This window comes from Salvelinus fontinalis, chromosome 2 (assembly GCF_029448725.1).
Source record: "Salvelinus fontinalis isolate EN_2023a chromosome 2, ASM2944872v1, whole genome shotgun sequence".
NCBI lineage: Eukaryota > Metazoa > Chordata > Actinopteri > Salmoniformes > Salmonidae > Salvelinus > Salvelinus fontinalis.
In genome coordinates this window covers 89,943,012-89,967,193 of record NC_074666.1, presented here as the reverse complement: position 1 = coordinate 89,967,193, position 24,182 = coordinate 89,943,012, and the positions used below count along the sequence as shown (strand labels likewise).

General features: G+C 46.0%; 1 protein-coding gene across 1 annotated transcript in view; it reads left to right on the top strand.

Annotated features, from left to right (window-relative positions):
- The first annotated feature begins 357 nt into the window (after window positions 1–357).
- The window catches only part of aatka (apoptosis-associated tyrosine kinase a), an 82,986-nt gene continuing 59,161 nt past the window's right edge, over window positions 358–24,182 (top strand). The window contains exon 1 of the mRNA XM_055894276.1: window positions 358–442. Coding sequence (XP_055750251.1) covers window positions 361–442 — 82 coding nt within the window. The 5' untranslated portion in view covers window positions 358–360. The remainder of the gene's footprint in view (window positions 443–24,182) is intronic.

The window sequence follows — 24,182 nt, the reverse complement described above, 5'->3', positions numbered from 1 at the left end:
GTTCAATTTTCTGGCTCATCATCATCAAACTGGTTGGATGACGGAGAAGAAAAGCGTGGGACGGGAGATGCCAATCTATCGTTTTTAATCATCCGTCAGTCAAGTGAATGCCTGCGGTATCAAATTCAAAAACAAATACCGACGGGAATGTTTGTCAACATATGTTTATTGATCCGATGTGAAGGATGCGCGCACTGCGTCTCAAAGGTGTCAATTAGAAATAGCCTAAAATGCAGCGTTTAGTTTGACTAGCATACAATCCCTCGGCTAAATGTGCTTTAGTCAACATCTGATCTATTTCCATGTTGTATTTTGGTAAACCCTGTCTGCTGCCGTCTCAAGCCTGAAGAAGAGGAGAGGATGTCCGTGGCTCTCTCCGTGACGGTTATGTCTTCAGCGTTCTTTAATCCCACTTTTGCCTTCAGTTCCCATTTTGACTCAGGTACGTGTCGATCTCAAACGGACATTTAATGTGTGTGTTGTGTCATGTGTGTTTCATCTAATGTCTGTGTCAGTATTGAATTTGAAACATAATATTCTTCTTCATCACCATCATCATCAGGTCCCTCCTATATGTTGAAGCATTGTGTGTTTAAACTCTGCTACTGGTCCTTCAGCTCCATGTGAAGGATATGGATGTGGATCTGTCAACAACAGCAGCTAAATCAATATACAGTAGCCAGTGTGCTGTTGGCAGCCTTTATAGCCTGGTTGTGTGTGTGTAGGTCTGTGTGTGTTGCTATTTTGGCAGTCTTCTTCTCCCTTTCTATAAGACCTCCAGCAGCACCCCTTTTTTTTGCCTCTTGGAGCAGTTTCCATGGCAACCCGAGGGGAGGGTGGCATGTTGTTATTTTAGAGGAACGCTGAGGAAGCTGGGATGAAGGGCAGTGTGTGTGTGTGTGTGTGTGTGTGTGTGTGTGTGTGTGTGTGTGTGTGTGTGTGTGTGTGTGTGTGTGTGTGTGTGTGTGTGTGTGTGTGTGTGTGTGTGTGTGTGTGTGTGCTGGTGTGTGAGTGTGTTTCACTACAACGCTATTGCCTGCCTCTCTCAGCCTGATCCGCAGTGGAGAAAGGCAGCTCAAAGCCAACCTAGCATGCAGACCCCTGCAGGTGTGTGTTTGTGTGCGTTTGCGTGTGTATGCTTGTGTGTCAGCCCAGCTTAGCCCAGCTCAAACCTACTTCAGTTCACTGGAGACCTCCCTCCCTGACTCTGGCTCTATGGCTTGTTGTTGAAAGTACAGTAGTCTGCCTGTCTGCAGTGTCTACCCAGAGCTCAGGGCAACTGGACAGGGCAGAGCCAACATGGACTCTGGCTACTAGAGCCAGCATGATGGGCAGGAGCACTCAGGTGCTGCTGTGTTGGGGGAGGGGAAGAGAGGGGAGGAAGAGAGGTGTGAGGGAGGGAGGTGTGTGAGGAGAGAGACAGTAGAGGGAGGGAGGGAGGGAGGGAGGGAGGGAGGGAGGGAGGGAGGGAGGGAGGGAGGGAGGGAGGGAGGGAGGGAGGGAGGGAGGAGAGAGAGTAGAGGGGGAGAGGATTGAGGAAGGGAAATTGGGATACCTAGTCAGTTGTACAACTGAGTGCATTCAACTGAAATGTGTTCCACATTTAAGGAAGGGGAGTGTGTGCAGACAGCCTCAGTGAAGAGTTGAATTAGAGCAGAATAAATGAATGGGAGGTAGAGTAAACAGGATTGAGGTTTGTGTGTGTGTGTGTGTGTGTGTGTGTGTGTGTGTGTGTGTGTGTGTGTGTGTGTGTGTGTGTGTGTGTGTGTGTGTGTGTGTGTGTGTGTGTGTGTGTGTGTGTGTGTGTGTGTGTGTGTACGTGTTTAAACAGCATTGACTGTCCCTGCACTAGGCTGTGTGTGCTCAGCATATAAATGAGCCCTGAGGACCAGCCTCCTACAGCCCACTCTGGTCGCTGCATACAGGATCTCACTTTTTTTTCCTTCATTTTCCCAGACCTGTCATTAATGATATGGGGGTTTCAGTACCCCACGCTGTACCTGTCACTAGTGATATGGGGTTTCAGTACCCCACTCTGAACCTGTCACTAGTGATATGGGGGTTTCTGTACCCCACTCTGTACCTGTCACTAGTGATATGGGGGTTTCAGTACCCCACGCTGTACCTGTCACTAGTGATATGGGGGTTTCAGTACCCCACGCTGTACCTGTCACTAGTGATATGGGGTTTCTGTACCCCACGCTGTACCTGTCACTAGTGATATGGGGGTTTCAGTACCCCACGCTGTACCTGTCACTAGTGATATGGGGTTTCTGTACCCCACGCTGTACCTGTCACTAGTGATATGGGGGTTTCAGTACCCCACGCTGTACCTGTCACTAGTGATATGGGGGTTTCTGTACCTTATGCTGTACCTGTCACTAGTGATATGGGGGGTTCTGTACCACACGCTGTACCTGTCACTAGTGATATGGGGGTTTCGGTACCCCACTCTGTACATGTCACTAGTGATATGGGGTTTCAGTACCCTACTCTGTACCTGTCACTAGTGATATGGGGTTTCTGTACCCCACGCTGTACCTGTCACTAGTGATATGGGGGTTTCAGTACCCCACGCTGTACCTGTCACTAGTGATATGGGGGTTTCAGTACCCCATGCTGTACCTGTCACTAGTGATATGGGGTTTCAGTACCCCACGCTGTACCTTTCACTAGTGATATGGAGTTTCTGTACCCCATGCTGTACCTGTCACTAGTGATATGGGGTTTCAGTACCCCATGCTGTACCTGTCACTAGTGATATGGGGTTTCAGTACCCCACACTGTACCTTTCACTAGTGATATGGGGTTACTGTACCCCACGCTGTACCTGTCACTAGTGATATGGGGGTTTCAGTACCCCACGCTGTACCTGTCACTAGTGATATGGGGGTTTCAGTACCCCACGCTGTACCTGTCACTATTGATATGGGGGTTTCAGTACCCCATGCTGTACATGTCACTAGTGATATGGGGGTTTCAGTACCCCATGCTGTACCTGCCACTAGTGATATGGGGTTTCTGTACCCTACTCTGTACCTGTCACTAGTGATATGGGGTTTCAGTACCCCACACTGTACCTTTCACTAGTGATATGGGGGTTTCAGTACCCCACGCTGTACATGTCACTAGTGATATGGGGGTTTCAGTACCCCACGCTGTACATGTCACTAGTGATATGGGGGTTTCTGTACCCCACGCTGTACCTGTCACTAGTGATATGGGGTTTCAGTACCCCATGCTGTACCTGTCACTAGTGATATGGGGTTTCAGTACCCCACACTGTACCTTTCACTAGTGATATGGGTGTTTCAGTACCCCATGCTGTACCTGTCACTAGTGATATGGGGTTTCAGTACCCCATGCTGTACCTGTCACTAGTGATATGGGGTTTCAGTACCCCACACTGTACCTTTCACTAGTGATATGGGGGTTTCAGTACCCCATGCTGTACATGTCACTAGTGATATGGGGGTTTCAGTACCCCATGCTGTACCTGTCACTAGTGATATGGGGTTTCAGTACCCCACACTGTACCTTTCACTAGTGATATGGGGGTTTCAGTACCCCACGCTGTACATGTCACTAGTGATATGGGGGTTTCAGTACCCCACTCTGTACATGTCACTAGTGATATGGGGGTTTCTGTACCCCACGCTGTACCGTGTCACTAGTGATATGGGGTTTCAGTACCCCATGCTGTACCTGTCACTAGTGATATGGGGTTTCAGTACCCCACACTGTACCTTTCACTAGTGATATGGGTGTTTCAGTACCCCATGCTGTACCTGTCACTAGTGATATGGGGTTTCAGTACCCCATGCTGTACCTGTCACTAGTGATAAGGGGTTTCTGTACCCCATGCTGTACCTGTCACTAGTGATATGGGGGTTCAGTACCCCACGCTGTACCTGTCACTAGTGATATGGGGTTTCAGTACCCCATGCTGTACCTGTCACTAGTGATATGGGGGTTTCAGTACCCCATGCTGTACCTGTCACTAGTGATATGGGGGTTTCTGTACCCCATGCTGTACCTGTCACTAGTGATTTGAGGGTTTCAGTACCCCATGCTGTATCTGTCACTAGTGATATGGGGGTATCTGTACCCCACGCTGTACCTGTCACTAGTGATATGGGGGTTTCTGTACCCCACGCTGTGCCTGTCATTAGCTATATGGGGGTTTCAGTACCCCACGCTGTACCTGTCACTAGTGATATGGGGGTTTCAGTACCCCATGCTGTACCTGTCACTAGTGATTTGAGGGTTTCAGTACCCCACGCTGTACCTGTCACTAGTGATATGGGGGTTTCAGTACCCCACACTGTACCTGTCACTAGTGATATGGGGGTTTCAGTACCCCACGCTGTACCTGTCACTAGTGATATGGGGGTTTCTGTACCCCACGCTGTACCTGTCATTAGCTATATGGGGGTTTCAGTACCCCACGCTGTACCTGTCACTAGTGATATGGGGGTTTCAGTACCCCATGCTGTACCTGTCACTAGTGATATGGGGGTTTCAGTACCCCACACTGTACCTGTCACTAGTGATATGGGGGTTTCTGTACCCCACGCTGTACCTGTCACTAGTGATATGGGGGTTTCTGTACCCCACGCTGTACCTGTCATTAGCTATATGGGGGTTTCAGTACCCCACGCTGTACCTGTCACTAGTGATATGGGGGTTTCAGTACCCCATGCTGTACCTGTCACTAGTGATTTGAGGGTTTCAGTACCCCATGCTGTACCTGTCACTAGTGATATGGGGGTTTCAGTACCCCACGCTGTACCTGTCACTAGTGATATGGGGGTTTCAGTACCCCATGCTGTACCTGTCACTAGTGATATGGGGTTTCTGTACCCCATTCTGTACCTGTCACTAGTGATATGGGGTTTCAGTACCCCACGCTGTACCGGTCAATAGTGATATTTGGGAGGTAGAGTAACCTCCATATTTATCATGATGTACATGACACCTTTCTGATTTGCGCATGTCTAAGTGGACTAATCCATTGTTTAGGCCGTGGGGATGGCACAGTCCATCACACTAAGACATGTTCTACTGAAATGGTATATGGTTATATTGGTCAGAAATGGTTTATTGTAATCTAACAGCACCTGTTTGGCACTTAAAATACTCACCCAGCGCTTGTTCCTTTACCCTTCCTTTAGCTGGATCTCCAGTAGTTTACACATCTAAATCAAATATATTCCACAGATCTGACTTCCCCTTTCCCTCCTGAACAACCAGTAAACATTCCCCTGTTTTGGGTTTGTCACGTCCTCTGCATCCGTTTTGCTGTTACGGTTATCTGAGTTTATAACCAATTTATTGACGTGATTATGATATGCAATAAGTCATGCCCTATTGTCATAATAGAGAGAGCAAGGGTTGAGGGAATAGGGAATGAGGGATTTCGGTAAGAGAACTTTTCAGTCAGAAATGGCTATGATTATGTTTCAGCTTCAGCAACATGGACAGTGTGATTAACACTGTTGATGTTCTGTGGTGGTCGCTGCAGCAGGGAGGACAGAGAGACAATGGGTGCTTGTCAGTCTGAGTCAGGCCCGGGACAATCAAATCAATGGCGGTTGGAATTCCTCTAGTCATTTGTGTGTCTTAATTATGTAATCAAACGGTGTGCTTAAACCATCAGACAAGCTCAGTGAATGTAGTTGATTTGATTGTTTGTTTTGGAAAAATACACGTTTAAAAATGTAGATCAATCGATTTCGACCAATCTTGGTCGACCAACATTTTTCTTTTCGGGGACAGCCCTAATTTGAACCCAGGTCTGCTGTCCTTCATGCTGTTCGGTGGCTGGCCTGACTCTGGTTCTAACCTCAGCCTGGCCTGACTCTGGTTCTAACCTCAGCCTGGCCTGACTCTGGTTCTAACCTCAGCCTGGCCTGGCTCTGGTTCTGTCTCAGCCTGGCCTGACTCTGGTTCTGTCTCAGCCTGGCCTGGAACTCTGGTTGTGTCCTCAGCCTGGCCTGACTCTGGTTCTGGCCTCAGCCTGGCCTGGAACTCTGGTTGTGTCCTCAGCCTGGCCTGGGACTCTGGTTGTGTCCTCAGCCTGGCCTGGCTCTGGTTCTGGCCTCAGCCTGGCCTGGAACTCTGGTTGTGTCCTCAGCCTGGCCTGGGACTCTGGTTGTGTCCTCAGCCTGGCCTGGGACTCTGGTTGTGTCCTCAGGCTGGCCTGGGACTCTGGTTCTGTCCTCAGCCTGGCCTGGCCTGGGACTCTGGTTCTGTCCTCAGCCTGGCCTGGGACTTTGGTTCTGTCCTCAGCCTGGCCTGGGACTCTGGTTGTGTCCTAGTGCTGGACATTATTATGTAACCCCACCACAGTAATGTGATTGTGTAATTTGAGGTGAAAAGGCACTCCCGTCTCGATCTTGCCTGGGAAATCATGGGTGAAAATACTTGGGCTGGATTCCAAATGGCACCCTATTCCCTATATAGTGCACTAGTTTTCACTAGAGCATGTAGTGCAGTTTGTAGGGAATAGGGTGCATTTGGGACACGTACTTGTTCACGGTGGTTCACTGAGGATCGCTCTGGGCTTTCCCTCTAATCAAATTGGTCCATTGGCGTTTTATTGCTGTGGAGAGGGTGAGCATTATAAACCCTTAGGAAGGACTTGTATTGCTGTGGAGAGGGTGAGCTTTATAAACTCTTAGGAAGGACTTGTATTACTGTGGAGAGGGTGAGCTTTATAAAACCTTAGGAAGGACTTGTATTGCTATGGAGAGGGTGAGCTTTATAAACCCTTAGGAAGGACTTGTATTACTGTGGAGAGGGTGAGCTTTATAAACTCTTAGGAAGGACTTGTATTACTGTGGAGAGGGTGAGCTTTATAAACCCTTAGGAAGGACTTGTATTACTGTGGAGAGGGTGAGCTTTATAAACTCTTAGGAAGGACTTGTATTACTGTGGAGAGGGTGAGCTTTATAAACTCTTAGGAAGGACTTGTATTACTGTGGAGAGGGTGAGCTTTATAAACCCTTAGGAAGGACTTGTATTACTGTGGAGAGGGTGAGCTTTATAAACTCTTAGGAAGGACTTGTATTACTGTGGAGAGGGTGAGCTTTATAAACTCTTAGGAAGGACTTGTATTACTGTGGAGAGGGTGAGCTTTATAAACTCTTAGGAAGGACTTGTATTACTGTGGAGAGGGTGAGCTTTATAAACTCTTAGGAAGGACTTGTATTACTGTGGAGAGGGTGAGCTTTATAAACCCTTAGGAAGGACTTGTATTACTGTGGAGAGGGTGAGCTTTATAAACTCTTAGGAAGGACTTGTATTACTGTGGAGAGGGTGAGCTTTATAAACCCTTAGGAAGGACTTGTATTACTGTGGAGAGGGTGAGCTTTATAAACCCTTAGGAAGGACTTGTATTACTGTGGAGAGGGTGAGCTTTATAAACTCTTAGGAAGGACTTGTATTACTGTGGAGAGGGTGAGCTTTATAAACTCTTAGGAAGGACTTGTATTACTGTGGAGAGGGTGAGCTTAATAAACCCTTAGGAAGGACTTGTATTACTGTGGAGAGGGTGAGCTTTATAAACTCTTAGGAAGGACTTGTATTACTGTGGAGAGGGTGAGCTTTATAAACCCTTAGGAAGGACTTGTATTACTGTGGAGAGGGTGAGCTTTATAAACTCTTAGGAAGGACTTGTATTGCTGTGGAGAGGGTGAGCTTTATAAACCCTTAGGAAGGACTTGTATTACTGTGGAGAGGGTGAGCTTTATAAACTCTTAGGAAGGACTTGTATTACTGTGGAGAGGGTGAGCTTTATAAACTCTTAGGAAGGACTTGTATTACTGTGGAGAGGGTGAGCTTTATAAACCCTTAGGAAGGACTTGTATTACTGTGGAGAGGGTGAGCTTTATAAACTCTTAGGAAGGACTTGTATTACTGTGGAGAGGGTGAGCTTTATAAACTCTTAGGAAGGACTTGTATTACTGTGGAGAGGGTGAGCTTTATAAACTCTTAGGAAGGACTTGTATTACTGTGGAGAGGGTGAGCTTTATAAACTCTTAGGAAGGACTGTTATTGCTGTGGAGAGGGTGAGCTTTATAACTCACTAACTAGTGAAGGAGATGAACACAATGTGCTTAAGTGGCTACATGCAGCTCTCGCTTTGATCTCAAAACAAGCGCATCTACTCACGACCACAGCTGTAAACACAGTCCAGTTCAAAGTAGATGACACAGATCCATATATGGCAATGCTCTATTAGTTGCCTAGAGCAACTCTGATTGGCTATGCCGCACAGGTCTGTGTAGAGTACCAACTGAGTCGTAGGATTCTATTGCAGTCTGGAATCCTACTCCTATGCGTTCAGCCCACAACAACATCTCTTGCGTAGTTCCATTTGCTTCAGTATGTTGCATTGAAAGTGGCTAATATTGCATTGATTCGAGCACAATTGCCACAGTAAAGGGAAACGGTGATAGTGTTAAGAGAGAAAAGGAAAATGGGGAGCTCCTCTCTCGCGCGCAGGAACTATTCAGAGGACACCTGACTACTTTTGAAAAATGTTGCTCATTTTTCAAAATAAAAGCCTGAAACTATGTCTAAAGCCTGGTCACAGCCTGAGGAAGCCATTGGAAAAGGAATCTGGTTGATACCCCTTTAAATGGAAGATAGACGGTCCAGGAAACACAGATTTTTTAAAAATATCACTTCCAGGTTAGATTTTCTCAGGTTTTCGCCTGCAGAATAATAAATATTGTTATACTCACAGACAACTTTGGAGTGTTTTCTATCCTAATCTGTAAATTATATGCATATTCTACGATCTGGGCCAGAGAAAATGTCTGTTTACCTTGGGAACGTTATTTTATGAAAATAAATTTTTTTGACCCCTAGCGCTAAGATGTTAACTGACAGGGAGAAGTCTAGAAGTTCAGACGGTTAGTACCATCCAGTTTCACTCCGTAAATATCAGGGTGTCAAACATACGGCCCGAGACCCACCCTCTCTATCCTCCTCCTGTCCTCCTTTCCTCCTCCTCTCTCTCCATCCTTCTGTACCCCTTCTCCTCCTGGGATGGTGTGAGATGCAGGCACGCCGCCTTCACCCCCCAGCAGGTGTCAGAGCACAGCTGCAATAACAGGAAATAAACCACACTCTGCTGATGTGTTAAATACTGTATGGGCTCTGAGCTGACACATACACATACACATACACAAACACACACACACACACACACACACACACACACACACACACACACACACACACACACACACACACACACACACACACACACACACACACACACACACACACACACACACACACACACACACACACGTGCAAGCCCATGGCCACACGCATACACAGAGGAATCAGGAATCACAGTAGTGGGTGGATTAGTGCCAGCGTGCCGTGCTGTCTGTCTGTCATACCTTCACCAAACCATGTTCACCTCACCCACATCACTGAGAGAGACGGTGATGACGTCATACCTTCCCCAAGCCATGTTCACCTCACCCACATCACAGAGAGAGACGGTGATGACGTCATACCTTCACCAAGCCATGTTCACCTCACCCACATCACAGAGAGAGACGGTGATGACGTCATACCTTCACCATGCCATGCTCACCTCACCCACATCACTGAGAGAGACGGTGATGACGTCATACCTTCACCATGCCATGCTCACCTCACCCACATCACAGAGAGAGACGGTGATGACGTCATACCTTCACCATGCCATGCTCACCTCACCCACATCATTGAGAGAGACGGTGATGACTTCATAGCTCTCTCTGTGTGTGTGTGTGTGTGTGTGTGTGTGTGTGTGTGTGTGTGTGTGTGTGTGTGTGTGTGTGTGTGTGTGTGTGTGTGTGTGTGTGTGTGTGTGTGTGTGTGTGTGTGTGTGTGTGTGTGTGTGTGTGTGTTGTTCTCCATGACTGTCACACTAGTGTCACCTCTTGTTTCCCCTGTCAGCAGGAAGGGCTGAAGGACAGTCCCTCCATGGCTGCATTCCAAATGGATCTCTGTTTGTCTTATAGTGCACTACATTATACCAGGACCCCAGGGCCTGAAAGTAGTGCACTACATTGTACCAGGACCCCAGGGACTGAAAGTAGTGCACTACATTGTACCAGGACCCCAGGTCCTGAAAGTAGTGCACTACGGAAGGCATTTCTGCCTTCTATACTTACTTTCAAATGGCTCTCCTGTGAAGTCGTGCCGTTCGACATACTCCTAGTTTCCTGAATCGGGTCACATATAAGGAATAGGGTTTGGGACACAGACCAGAGCTACAATCTCTCTCTCGTCTCTCTCTCTATCTCTCTCTCTGTCACTCTCTAGTTGTCTCTCTGTCTCCCTCTCTACTGTGAGCTCAGTGAGAGCTGTCTCTCTGTCTCCCTCTCTACTGTTAGATCAGTGAGAGCTGTCTCTGTCTCCCTCTCTACTGTGAGCTCAGTGAGAGCTGTCTCGCTGTCTCCATCTCTACTGTGAGCTCAGAGAGAGCTGTCTCTCTGTCTCCATCTCTACTGTGAGCTCAGTGAGAGCTGTCTCTCTGTCTCCCTCTCTACACAGAGCTCAGTGAGAGCTGTCTCTCTGTCTCCCTCTCTACTGTGAGCTCAGTGAGAGCTGTCTCTCTGTCTCCATCTCTACTGTGAGCTCAGAGAGAGCTGTCTCTCTGTCTCCATCTCTACTGTGAGCTCAGTGAGAGCTGTCTCTCTGTCTCCCTCTCTACACTGAGCTCAGTGAGAGCTGCCTCTCTGTCTCCCTCTCTACACTGAGCTCAGTGAGAGCTGTCTGGTGCTGAGTCATGCAGCCAGGTAGAGTAGAGTTACACCTTCACTCTCCATGGTCCTGTATGTCGCAGGCTCCAGTATATTGTTTGCTAAGTAGCGTTAGCTGGCGCTAATCGGCTGTACCTGCGGCAGAAATACGGTCTTTTTTCAAATGTATTGTTTGATATAACAGCAGGTAATGTCAGCTTTAAACCCCCTAACAGTGGTATATAACAGCAGGTAATGTCAGCTTTAAACCCCCTAACAGTGGTATATAACAGTAGGTAATGTCAGCTTTAAACCCCCTAACAGTGGTATATAACAGTAGGTAATGTCAGCTTTAAACCCTAACAGTGGTATATAACAGTAGGTAATGTCAGGTTTAAACCCCCTAACAGTGGTATATAACAGCAGGTAATGTCAGCTTTAAACCCCCTAACAGTGTAATATAACAGTAGGTAATGTCAGCTTTAAACCCCCTAACAGTGGTATATAACAGTAGGTAATGTCAGCTTTAAACCCTAACAGTGGTATATAACAGTAGGTAATGTCAGCTTTAAACCCCCTAACAGTGTAATATAACAGCAGGTAATGTCAGCTTTAAACCCCCTAACAGTGGTATATAACAGCAGGTAATGTCAGCTTTAAACCCCCTAACAGTGGTATATAACAGCAGGTAATGTCAGCTTTAAACCCCCTAACAGTGGTATATAACAGCAGGTAATGTCAGCTTTAAACCCCCTAACAGTGGTATATAACAGTAGGTAATGTCAGCTTTAAACCCTAACAGTGGTATATAACAGTAGGTAATGTCAGGTTTAAACCCCCTAACAGTGGTATATAACAGCAGGTAATGTCAGCTTTAAACCCCCTAACAGTGTAATATAACAGTAGGTAATGTCAGCTTTAAACCCCCTAACAGTGGTATATAACAGTAGGTAATGTCAGCTTTAAACCCTAACAGTGGTATATAACAGTAGGTAATGTCAGCTTTAAACCCCCTAACAGTGTAATATAACAGCAGGTAATGTCAGCTTTAAACCCCCTAACAGTGGTATATAACAGCAGGTAATGTCAGCTTTAAACCCCCTAACAGTGGTATATAACAGCATGTAATGTCAGCTTTAAACCCCCTAACAGTGGTATATAACAGCAGGTAATGTCAGCTTTAAACCCTCTAACAGTGTAATATAACAGCAGGTAATGTCAGCTTTAAACCCCCTAACAGTGGTATATAACAGCAGGTAATGTCAGCTTTAAACCCCCTAACAGTGTAATATAACAGCAGGTAATGTCAGCTTTAAACCCCCTAACAGTGGTATATAACAGCAGGTAATGTCAGCTTTAAACCCCCTAACAGTGGTATATAACAGCAGGTAATGTCAGCTTTAAACCCCCTAACAGTGGTATATAACAGCAGGTAATGTCAGCTTTAAACCCCCTAACAGTGGTATATAACAGCAGGTAATGTCAGCTTTAAACCCCCTAACAGTGGTATATAACAGCAGGTAATGTCAGCTTTAAACCCCCTAACAGTGTAATATAACAGCAGGTAATGTCAGCTTTAAACCCCCTAACAGTGGTATATAACAGCAGGTAATGTCAGCTTTAAACCCCCTAACAGTGTAATATAACAGCAGGTAATGTCAGCTTTAAACCCCCTAACAGTGTAATATAACAGCAGGTAATGTCAGCTTTAAACCCCCTAACAGTGTAATATAACAGCAGGTAATGTCAGCTTTAAACCCCCTAACAGTGTAATATAACAGCAGGTAATGTCAGCTTTAAACCCCCTAACAGTGTAATATAACAGCAGGTAATGTCAGCTTTAAACCCCCTAACAGTGGTATATAACAGCAGGTAATGTCAGCTTTAAACCCCCTAACAGTGGTATATAACAGCAGGTAATGTCAGCTTTAAACCCCCTAACAGTGGTATATAACAGCAGGTAATGTCAGCTTTAAACCCCCAAACAGTGTAATATAACAGCAGGTAATGTCAGCTTTAAACCCCCTAACAGTGGTATATAACAGCAGGTAATGTCAGCTTTAAACCCCCTAACAGTGTAATATAACAGCAGGTAATGTCAGCTTTAAACCCCCTAACAGTGTAATATAACAGCAGGTAATGTCAGCTTTAAACCCCCTAACAGTGTAATATAACAGCAGGTAATGTCAGCTTTAAACCCCCTAACAGTGGTATATAACAGCAGGTAATGTCAGCTTTAAACCCCCTAACAGTGGTATATAACAGCAGGTAATGTCAGCTTTAAACCCCCTAACAGTGGTATATAACAGTAGGTAATGTCAGGTTTAACCCCTAACAGTGTTATATAACAGCAGGTAATGTCAGCTTTAAACCCCCTAACAGTGTAATATAACAGCAGGTAATGTCAGCTTTAAACCCCCTAACAGTGGTATATAACAGCAGGTAATGTCAGCTTTAAACCCCCTAACAGTGGTATATAACAGCAGGTAATGTCAGCTTTAAACCCCCTAACAGTGGTATATAACAGCAGGTAATGTCAGCTTTAAACCCCCTAACAGTGGTATATAACAGTAGGTAATGTCAGGTTTAACCCCTAACAGTGGTATATAACAGCAGGTAATGTCAGCTTTAAACCCCCTAACAGTGTAATATAACAGCAGGTAATGTCAGCTTTAAACCCCCTAACAGTGGTATATAACAGCAGGTAATGTCAGCTTTAAACCCCCTAACAGTGGTATATAACAGCAGGTAATGTCAGCTTTAAACCCCATAACAGTGTAATATAACAGCAGGTAATGTCAGCTTTAAACCCCCTAACAGTGGTATATAACAGCAGGTAATGTCAACTTTAAACCCCCTAACAGTGGTATATAACAGCAGGTAATGTCAGCTTTAAACCCCCTAACAGTGTAATATAACAGCAGGTAATGTCAGCTTTAAACCCCCTAACAGTGGTATATAACAGCAGGTAATGTCAGCTTTAAACCCCCTAACAGTGGTATATAACAGTAGGTAATGTCAGGTTTACCCCCTAACAGTGGTATATAACAGCAGGTAATGTCAGCTTTAAACCCCCTAACAGTGGTATATAACAGTAGGTAATGTCAGGTTTAACCCCTAACAGTGGTATATAACAGTAGGTAATGTCAGCTTTAAACCCCCTAACAGTGGTATATAACAGTAGGTAATGTCAGCTTTAAACCCCCTAACAGTGGTATATAACAGCAGGTAATGTCAGCTTTAAACCCCCTAACAGTGGTATATAACAGCAGGTAATGTCAGCTTTAAACCCCCTAACAGTGGTATATAACAGCAGGTAATGTCAGCTTTAAACCCCCTAACAGTGGTATATAACAGCAGGTAATGTCAGCTTTAAACCCCCTAACAGTGGTATATAACAGTAGGTAATGTCAGCTTTAAACCCCCTAACAGTGGTATATAACAGCAGGTAATGTCAGCTTTAAACCCCCTAACAGTGGTATATAACAGTAGGTAATGTCAGGTTTAACCCCTAACAGTGGTATATAACAGTAGGTAATGTCAGCTTTAAACCCCCTAACAGTGGTATATAACAGTAGGTAATGTCAGGTTTAAACCCCCTAACAGTGGTATATAACAGCAGGTAATGTCAGCTTTAAACCCCCTAACAGTGTAATATAACAGCAGGTAATGTCAGCTTTAAACCCCCTAACAGTGGTATATAACAGTAGGTAATGTCAGCTTTAAACCCCCTAACAGTGTAATATAACAGCAGGTAATGTCAGCTTTAAACCCCCTAACAGTGTAATATAACAGCAGGTAATGTCAGCTTTAAACCCCCTAACAGTGGTATATAACAGCAGGTAATGTCAGCTTTAAACCCCCTAACAGTGGTATATAACAGTAGGTAATGTCAGCTTTAAACCCCCTAACAGTGGTATATAACAGTAGGTAATGTCAGCTTTAAACCCCCTAACAGTGGTATATAACAGCAGGTAATGTCAGCTTTAAACCCCCTAACAGTGGTATATAACAGTAGGTAATGTCAGCTTTAAACCCCCTAACAGTGGTATATAACAGCAGGTAATGTCAGCTTTAAACCCCCTAACAGTGGTATATAACAGTAGGTAATGTCAGGTTTAACCCCTAACAGTGGTATATAACAGTAGGTAATGTCAGCTTTAAACCCCCTAACAGTGGTATATAACAGTAGGTAATGTCAGGTTTAAACCCCCTAACAGTGGTATATAACAGCAGGTAATGTCAGCTTTAAACCCCCTAACAGTGTAATATAACAGCAGGTAATGTCAGCTTTAAACCCCCTAACAGTGGTATATAACAGTAGGTAATGTCAGCTTTAAACCCCCTAACAGTGTAATATAACAGCAGGTAATGTCAGCTTTAAACCCCCTAACAGTGTAATATAACAGCAGGTAATGTCAGCTTTAAACCCCCTAACAGTGGTATATAACAGCAGGTAATGTCAGCTTTAAACCCCCTAACAGTGGTATATAACAGTAGGTAATGTCAGCTTTAAACCCCCTAACAGTGGTATATAACAGTAGGTAATGTCAGCTTTAAACCCCCTAACAGTGGTATATAACAGTAGGTAATGTCAGCTTTAAACCCCCTAACAGTGGTATATAACAGCAGGTAATGTCAGCTTTAAACCCCCTAACAGTGGTATATAACAGCAGGTAATGTCAGCTTTAAACCCCCTAACAGTGTAATATAACAGTAGGTAATGTCAGCTTTAAACCCCCTAACAGTGTTATATAACAGCAGGTAATGTCAGCTTTAAACCCCCTAACAGTGGTATATAACAGTAGGTAATGTCAGCTTTAAACCCCCTAACAGTGGTATATAACAGCAGGTAATGTCAGCTTTAAACCCCCTAACAGTGGTATATAACAGCAGGTAATGTCAGCTTTAAACCCCCTAACAGTGTTATATAACAGTAGGTAATGTCAGGTTTAAACCCCCTAACAGTGGTATATAACAGTAGGTAATGTCAGGTTTACCCCCTAACATTGTTATATAACAGTAGGTAATGTCAGCTTTAAACCCCCTAACAGTGGTATATAACAGTAGGTAATGTCAGGTTTAAACCCCCTAACAGTGGTATATAACAGCAGGTAATGTCAGCTTTAAACCCCCTAACAGTGTTATATAACAGTGGGTAATGTCAGGTTTAACCCCTAACAGTGGTATATAACAGTGGGTAATGTCAGGTTTACCCCCTAACAGTGGTATATAACAGTAGGTAATGTCAGCTTTAAACCCCCTAACAGTGGTATATAACAGTGGGTAATGTCAGGTTTACCCCCTAACAGTGTTATATAACAGCAGGTAATGTCAGCTTTAAACCCCCTAACAGTGGTATATAACAGTGGGTAATGTCAGGTTTACCCCCTAACAGTGTTATATAACAGCAGGTAATGTCAGCTTTAAACCCCCTAACAGTGGTATATAACAGTGGGTAATGTCAGGTTTACCCCCTAACAGTGTTATATAACAGCAGGTAATGTCAGCTTTAAACCCCCTAACAGTGGTATATAACAGTGGGTAATGTCAGGTTTACCCCCTAACAGTGTTATATAACAGCAGGTAATGTCAGCTTTAAACCCCCTAACATTGGTATATAACAGTGGGTAATGTCAGGTTTACCCCCTAACAGTGTTATATAACAGCAGGTAATGTCAGCTTTAAACCCCCTAACAGTGGTATATAACTGTAATGGCTGTCGCTTTCCTCATCCTCGGACGAGGTGAGGAGAGAAGGATCTTCAGACCAATATGCGGAGTCAGGGAAATATGCCATCTTTCTTTATTAATACGAAAACTGATGACACGAAAACAAACACTTTAACAAACTACAAAATAAGAAAACGACGTACACGCAACCTGAACATAAACTTACATGGACAAACGTAAACTCACGAACAGGAACGGACATCGAAACATACGAACAGCCAAACAGCTCCAAAAGTGAATACATCGAACACAACGAAGACATCACAGGAGACAATCACCCACAAACACACAGTGAGAATGCCCTACCTAAATATGACTCTTGATTAGAGGAAAATGCAAACCACCTGCCTCTAATCAAGAGCCATACCAGGCAAACCGAAACCAACATAGAAACAGATAACATAGACTGCCCACCCAAAACACATGCCCTGACCATAAACACATAAAAACTAACATAAATAGGTCAGGACTGTTACAGTACCCCCCCCCCAAGGTGCGAACGCCGGGCGCACCAGCACAAAGTCCAGGGGAGGGTCCGGGTGGGCAGTTGACCACGGTGGTGGCTCAGGCTCCGGGCGCGGTTCCCACCCCACCATAATCCATCCTAACTTCCTCCCACAAAGAATGTCCACCCTCTTTTTTCCCCCACACAATTCTCTTAATAATATATTTAATAAAGATAACACCGGGACAGAGAGATAAATCAAGATAGAGGGATAGATAAGACTATAGAGATAGATGAAGATAGAGAGGGAGATTAGGATAGAGGGGCAACTCCGGACTGAAAGGCAGCTCCGGACAGAGAGACAGCTCTGGACTGATGGGCAGTTCTGGGTATCCAGCCTTTTCAGGCTGAAGGGCAGCTCATGGCTGACTGACGACTCTCGATTATCATGGCTGGCTGACGGCTCTCGACGCTCATGGCAGGCTGACGGCTCTCGACGCTCATGGCAGGCTGACGGCTCTCGACGCTCATGGCAGGCTGACGGCTCTCGACGCTCATGGCAGGCTGACGGCTCTCGACGCTCATGGCAGGCTGACGGCTCTCGACGCTCATGGCAGGCTGACGGCTCTCGACGCTCATGGCTCTCTGACGGCTCTGGCTGCTCATGGCTCACTGACGGCTCTGGCTGCTCATGGCTCTCTGACGGCTCTGGCTGCTCATGGCTCGCTGGCGGCTCTGGCAGATCCTGTCTGGTTGGCGGCTCTGGCAGATCCTGTCTGGTTGGCGGCTCTGGCAGATCCTGTCTGGTTGGCGGCTCTGGCAGATCCTGTCTGGTTGGCGGCTCTGGCAGATCCTGTCTGGCGGGCGGCTCTAGCGGCTCCTGTCTGGCTGACGGCTCTAGCGGCTCCTGTCTGGCGGATGGCTCTGTAGGCTCATGGCAGACGGGCGGCTTTGCAGGCTCATGGCAGACGGGCGGCTTTGCAGGCTCCTGGCAGACGGATGGCTCAGATGGCGCTGGGGAGACGGATGGCTCAGATGGCGCTGGGGAGACGGATGGCTCAGATGGCGCTGGGGAGACGGATGGCTCAGATGGCGCTGGGGAGACGGATGGCTCTGGCCGGATACGGCGCACTGTAGACCTGGTGCGTGGTGCCGGAACTGGAGGCACCGGGCTAATGATAAGCACCTTCCTACTAGTGCGTGGAGCAGGGACAGGGCACACTGAACTCTCAAAGCGTACTCTATACCTGGTGCGTGGTACCGGCACTGGTGGCACCTGGCTGAGGGCACGCACCTCAGGACTAGTACGGGGAGAAGTGACAGTGTGTACAGGACTTAGGAGACGCACAGGTGGCTTAGTGCGTGGGGCCGGAACTGGAGGCACCGAACTGGATACACGCACTATAGGGAGAGTGCGTGGAGGAGGAACAGGGCTCTGGAAATGCACTGGTAGCCTAGTGCGTAGTGTAGGCACTGTAGGTACTAGGCTGGGGCGGGGAGGTGGCGCCGGAAATACCGGACCGTGCAGGCGTACTGGCTCTCTTGAGCATTGAGCCTGCCCAACCTTACCTGGTCGAATGCTCCCGGTCGCCCTGCCAGTGCGGCGAGGTGGAATAGCCCGCACTGGGCTATGCAGGCGAACCGGGGAAACCATGCGTAAGGCAGGTGCCATGTATGCCGGCCCGAGGAGACGCACTGGAGACCAGACGCGTTGAGCCGGCCTCATGACACCTGGCTCAATGCCCAATCTAGCCCTACCAGTGCGGGGAGGTGGAATAACCCGCACCGGGCTATGCACACGTACAGGAGACACCGTGCGCTCTACTGCGTAACACGGTGTCTGCCCGTACTCCCGCTCTCCACGGTTAGCCTGGGAAGTGGGCGCAGGTCTCCTACCTGCCCTTGGCCCACTACCCTTTAGCCCCCCCCCCAAGAAATTTTTGGGAGTTACTCACGGGCTTTTCGGGCTTCAGTGCAAGACGTGTCCCCTCATAATTCCGGTTTCGAGCTTGATTCTCCGGCTTCCATCCACGTCTCCTAGCTGCCTCCTTAAACCACCGCTCCTGGGCTGTGACTGCCTCACTCTTCTCACGAGAGCAGCGATATTCCCCAGTTTGCGCCCAGGGTCCTCTACCAGACAGGATCTCCTCCCAAGTCCAAAAATCCTTGTTGCTCCGTTTAGCATTCCCATACCGCTTGGTCTCTGTATTTTGGTGGGTGATTCTGTAATGGCTGTCGCTTTCCTCATCCTCGGACGAGGTGAGGAGAGAAGGATCTTCAGACCAATATGCGGAGTCAGGGAAATATGCCATCTTTCTTTATTAATACGAAAACTGATGACACGAAAACAAACACTTTAACAAACTACAAAATAAGAAAACGACGTACACGCAACCTGAACATAAACTTACATGGACAAACGTAAACTCACGAACAGGAACGGACATCGAAACATACGAACAGCCAAACAGCTCCAAAAGTGAATACATCGAACACAACGAAGACATCACAGGAGACAATCACCCACAAACACACAGTGAGAATGCCCTACCTAAATATGACTCTTGATTAGAGGAAAATGCAAACCACCTGCCTCTAATCAAGAGCCATACCAGGCAAACCGAAACCAACATAGAAACAGATAACATAGACTGCCCACCCAAAACACATGCCCTGACCATAAACACATAAAAACTAACATAAATAGGTCAGGACTGTTACAATAACAGTGGGTAATGTCAGGTTTACCCCCTAACAGTGTTATATAACAGCAGGTAATGTCAGCTTTAAACCCCCTAACAGTGGTATATAACAGTGGGTAATGTCAGGTTTACCCCCTAACAGTGGTATATAACAGTAGGTAATGTCAGGTTTAACCCCTAACAGTGTTATATAACAGTAGGTAATGTCAGGTTTAACCCCTAACGGTTTTATGTCGTCATATTTGTAGCACATTGTGTTCGGAAAAGGCCTGCGAGAAAGGTAGGAAGAGTAGTGTGTGTGTGTGTGTGTGTGTGTGTGTGTGTGTGTGTGTGTGTGTGTGTGTGTGTGTGTGTGTGTGTGTGTGTGTGTGTGTGTGTGTGTGTGTGTGTGTGTGTGTGTGTGTGTGTGTGCACCTGTGCGTCCATTTATTTGTATTTGTGTGTGTGTGTGGTTTGTAGGACTAAGAAGTCAAGCTAACAGCTTAGCCTTATTGAGAACACAATTAACATTGATCTGTTACAGTCAGTCAATGACATGAAGACCTTAACACCAGAGCATTCCAAATATATCCCTTACCCCTTAAGGTCATATGGAATGACCCTGCTATCTATGGGTACATCCCAAATGGCACCCTATTCCATTTATAGGGCACTAACCATAGCGGCCCTTGTTAAAAGTAGTGCACTATATAGGATCACATTTGGGACATGCCCGAAGTCTCTGTTGTCATACTCTTGACCTGTGTGATCTGGAAATAGAGACCAGATATCACCACAGTCTGAAATAGACTAGATATCACCACAGTATGAAATAGAGACTAGATATCACCACAGTCTGAAACAGACTAGATATCACCACAGTCTGAAATAGACTAGATATCATCACGGAATGAAATAGAGACTATATATCACCACAGTCTGAAATAGACTAGATAACACCACAGTCTGAAATAGACTAGATATCATCACGGTATGAAATAGAGACTAGATATCACCACAGTCTGAAAAAGACTAGATATTACAACATTATGAAAAAATTAGATAACACCACAGTATGAAATAGACTAGATATCACCACAGTCTGAAATAGACTAGATATCACCACAGTCTGAAATAGACTAGATAACACCACAGTCTGAATAGAGACTAGATATCACCACAGTCTGAAATAGACCAGATATCACCACAGTCTGAAATAGAGACTAGATATCACCACAGTCTGAAATAGACTAGATATCACCACAGTCTGAATAGAGACTAGATATCACCACAGTCTGAAATAGGCTAGATATCACCACAGTATGAAATAGACTAGATATCACCACAGTATGAAATTGAGACTAGATATCACCACAGTATAAAATAGACTAGATATCACCACAGTCTGAAATAGACTAGATATCACCACAGTATAAAATAGACTAGATATCACCACAGTATAAAATAGACTAGATATCACCACAGTCTGAAATAGACTAGATATCACCACAGTATAAAATAGACTAGATATCACCACAGTCTGAAAAAGACTAGATATCACCACAGTCTGAAATAGACTAGATATCACCACAGTATAAAATAGACTAGATATCACCACAGTATGAAATAGACTAGATATCACCACAGTATGAAATAGACTAGATATCACCACAGTATGAAATTGACTAGATATCACCACAGTCTGAAATAGACTAGATATCACCACAGTATGAAATAGACTAGATATCACCACAGTATGAAATTGACTAGATATCACCACAGTCTGAAATAGACTAGATATCACCACAGTCTGAAATAGACTAGATATCACCACAGTATGAAATTGACTAGATATCACCACAGCCTGAAATAGACTAGATATCACCACAGTCTGAAATAGACTAGATAACACCACAGTATGAAATAGATCAGATATCACCACAGTCTGAAATAGAGACTAGATATCACCACAGTCTGAAATAGACTAGATAACACCACAGTCTGAATAGAGACTAGATATCACCACAGTCTGAAATAGACTAGATAACACCACAGTCTGAAATAGAGACTAGATATCACCACAGTCTGAAATAGACTAGATATCACCACAGTATAAAATAGACTAGATATCACCACAGTCTGAAATAGACTAGATATCACCACAGTCTGAAATAGACTAGATATCACCACAGTCTGAAATAGACTAGATATCACCACAGTCTGAAATAGACTAGATATCACCAAAGTCTGAAATAGACTAGATATCACCACAGTCTGAAATAGACTAGATATCACCACAGTCTGAAATAGACTAGATATCACCACAGTCTGAAATAGACTAGATATCACCACAGTCTGAAATAGACCAGATATCACCACAGTCTGAAATAGACTAGATATCACCACAGTCTGAAATAGACTAGATATCACCACAGTCTGAAATAGACTAGATATCACCACAGTCTGGAATAGACTAGATATCACCACAGTAGGAAACAGACTAGATATCACCACAGTCTGAAATAGAGACTAAATATCACAACAGTCTGAAATAGACTAAATATCACCACAGTATGAATTAGACTAGATATCACCACAGTATGAAATGGACTAGATATCACCACAGTATGAAATAGAGACTAGATTTCACCACAGTGAGACACAGTATGTGTCATAGTGAGTGTGTTACAGTCTATAAGAGTCTATTTTTGTGTTTGTACACGCACACACACACACACACACACACACACACACACACACACACAGACACACACACACACTTCTCTCTTATCAGTGACATAAATGTTTCATTGGGAAGGACAGTTATATGAACAGACCGAATGTCTCAGCTTCCTCCTAAACATGGGGCTGTTCTGTCACAACCACTGTCTCTCTCCTCTCCTATCTCTCCTCCCCTCCCCTCCTCTCCTCTTGCTCTCCCCTCCTCTCCTCTCTGTCTCTCCCACCTCTCCTCTTGATCTCCTCTCTCCTCTCCTCTCCTCTCCTCTCCTCTCCTCTCCTCTCCTCTCCTCTCCTCTCCTCTCCTCTCCTCTCCTCTCCTCTCCTCTATGTCTCTCCTCTCCTCTCTGTCTCTCCTCTCTGTCTCTCCTCTCCTTTTTGTGTCTCCTCTCTGTCTCTCCTCTCTGTCTCTCCTCTCCTCTCTGTCTCTCCTCTCCTCTCTGTCTCTCCTCTCTGTCTCTCCTCTCTGTCTCTCCTCTCCTCTCTGTCTCTCCTCTCTGTCTCTCCCTCCTCTCTGTCTCTCCTCTCTGTCTCTCCTCTCTGTCTCTCCTCTCCTCTCTGTCTCTCCTCTCTGTCTCTGCTCTCTGTCTCTCCTCTCTGTCTCTCCTCTCTGTTTCTCCTCTCTGTCTCTCCTCTCCTCTCTGTCTCTCCTCTCTGTCTCTCCTCTCCTCTCTGTCTCTCCTCTCTGTCTCTCCTCTCTGTCTCTCCTCTCTGTCTCTCCTCTCCTCTCTGTCTCTCCTCTCTGTCTCTGTCTCTCCTCTCTGTCTCTCCTCTCTGTCTCTCCTCTCCTCTCCTCTCTGTCTCTCCTCTCCTCTCTGTCTCTCCTCTCTGTCTCTCCTCTCTGTCTCTCCTCTCCTCTCTGTCTCTCCTCTCCTCTCTGTCTCTCCTCTCCTCTCCTCTCTGTCTCTCCTCTCCTCTCCTCTCTGTCTCTCCTCTCCTCTCTGTCTCTCCTCTCCTCTCCTCTCTGTCTCTCCTCTCCTCTCCTCTCTGTCTCTCCTCTCCTCTCTGTCTCGCCTCTCCTCTCTGTCTCTCCTCTCTGTCTCTCCTCTCCTCTCTGTCTCGCCTCTCCTCTCTGTCTCTCCTCTCTGTCTCTCCTCTCCTCTCCTCTCTGTCTCTCCTCTCCTCTCTGTCTCTCCTCTCCTCTCCTCTCTGTCTCTCCTCTCCTCTCCTCTCCTCTCCTCTCCTCTCCTCTCCTCTCCTCTCCTCTTGGTCTCTCCTGTCCTCTCTGTCTCTCCTCTCCTCTCCTCTCCTCTCCTCTCCTCTCCTCTCCTCTCTCTCTCTCTCTCTCTCTCTCTCTCTCTCTCTCTCTCTCTCTCTCTCTCTCCCTCTCCCTCTCCCTCTCCCTCTCCCTCTTCCTTCTCCTCTCCTCTCCTCTCCTCTCCTCTCTGTCTCTCCTGTCCTCTCCTCTCCTCTCCTCTCCTCTCCTCTCCTCTCCTCTCCTCTCCTCTCCTCTCCTCTCTGTCTCTCCTGTCCTCTCTGTCTCTCCTGTCCTCTCTGTCTCTCCTCTCCTCTCCTCTTCTCTCCTCTCTCTCTCTCTCTCTCTCCCTCTCCCTCTCCCTCTCCCTCTCCCTCTTCCTTATCCTCTCCTCTCCTCTCCTCTCCTCTCCTCTCCTCTCCTCTTGGTCTCTACCATAAGGTTTCTGTCAGTATGGATTCATCTCTAGGGAAATGGTGGTCAGGAAGAGGACAGATATTTTCCTCTAAGACTGCATCCTAAATGGCACCATATGCCTTACATAGCCTATGGGCTCTGGTCAGAAGTAGTGCACTATATAGGGAATAGAGTGCTATTTGGGATGCAGTATACGACAGTACTTTCTCTGAGCAGCCA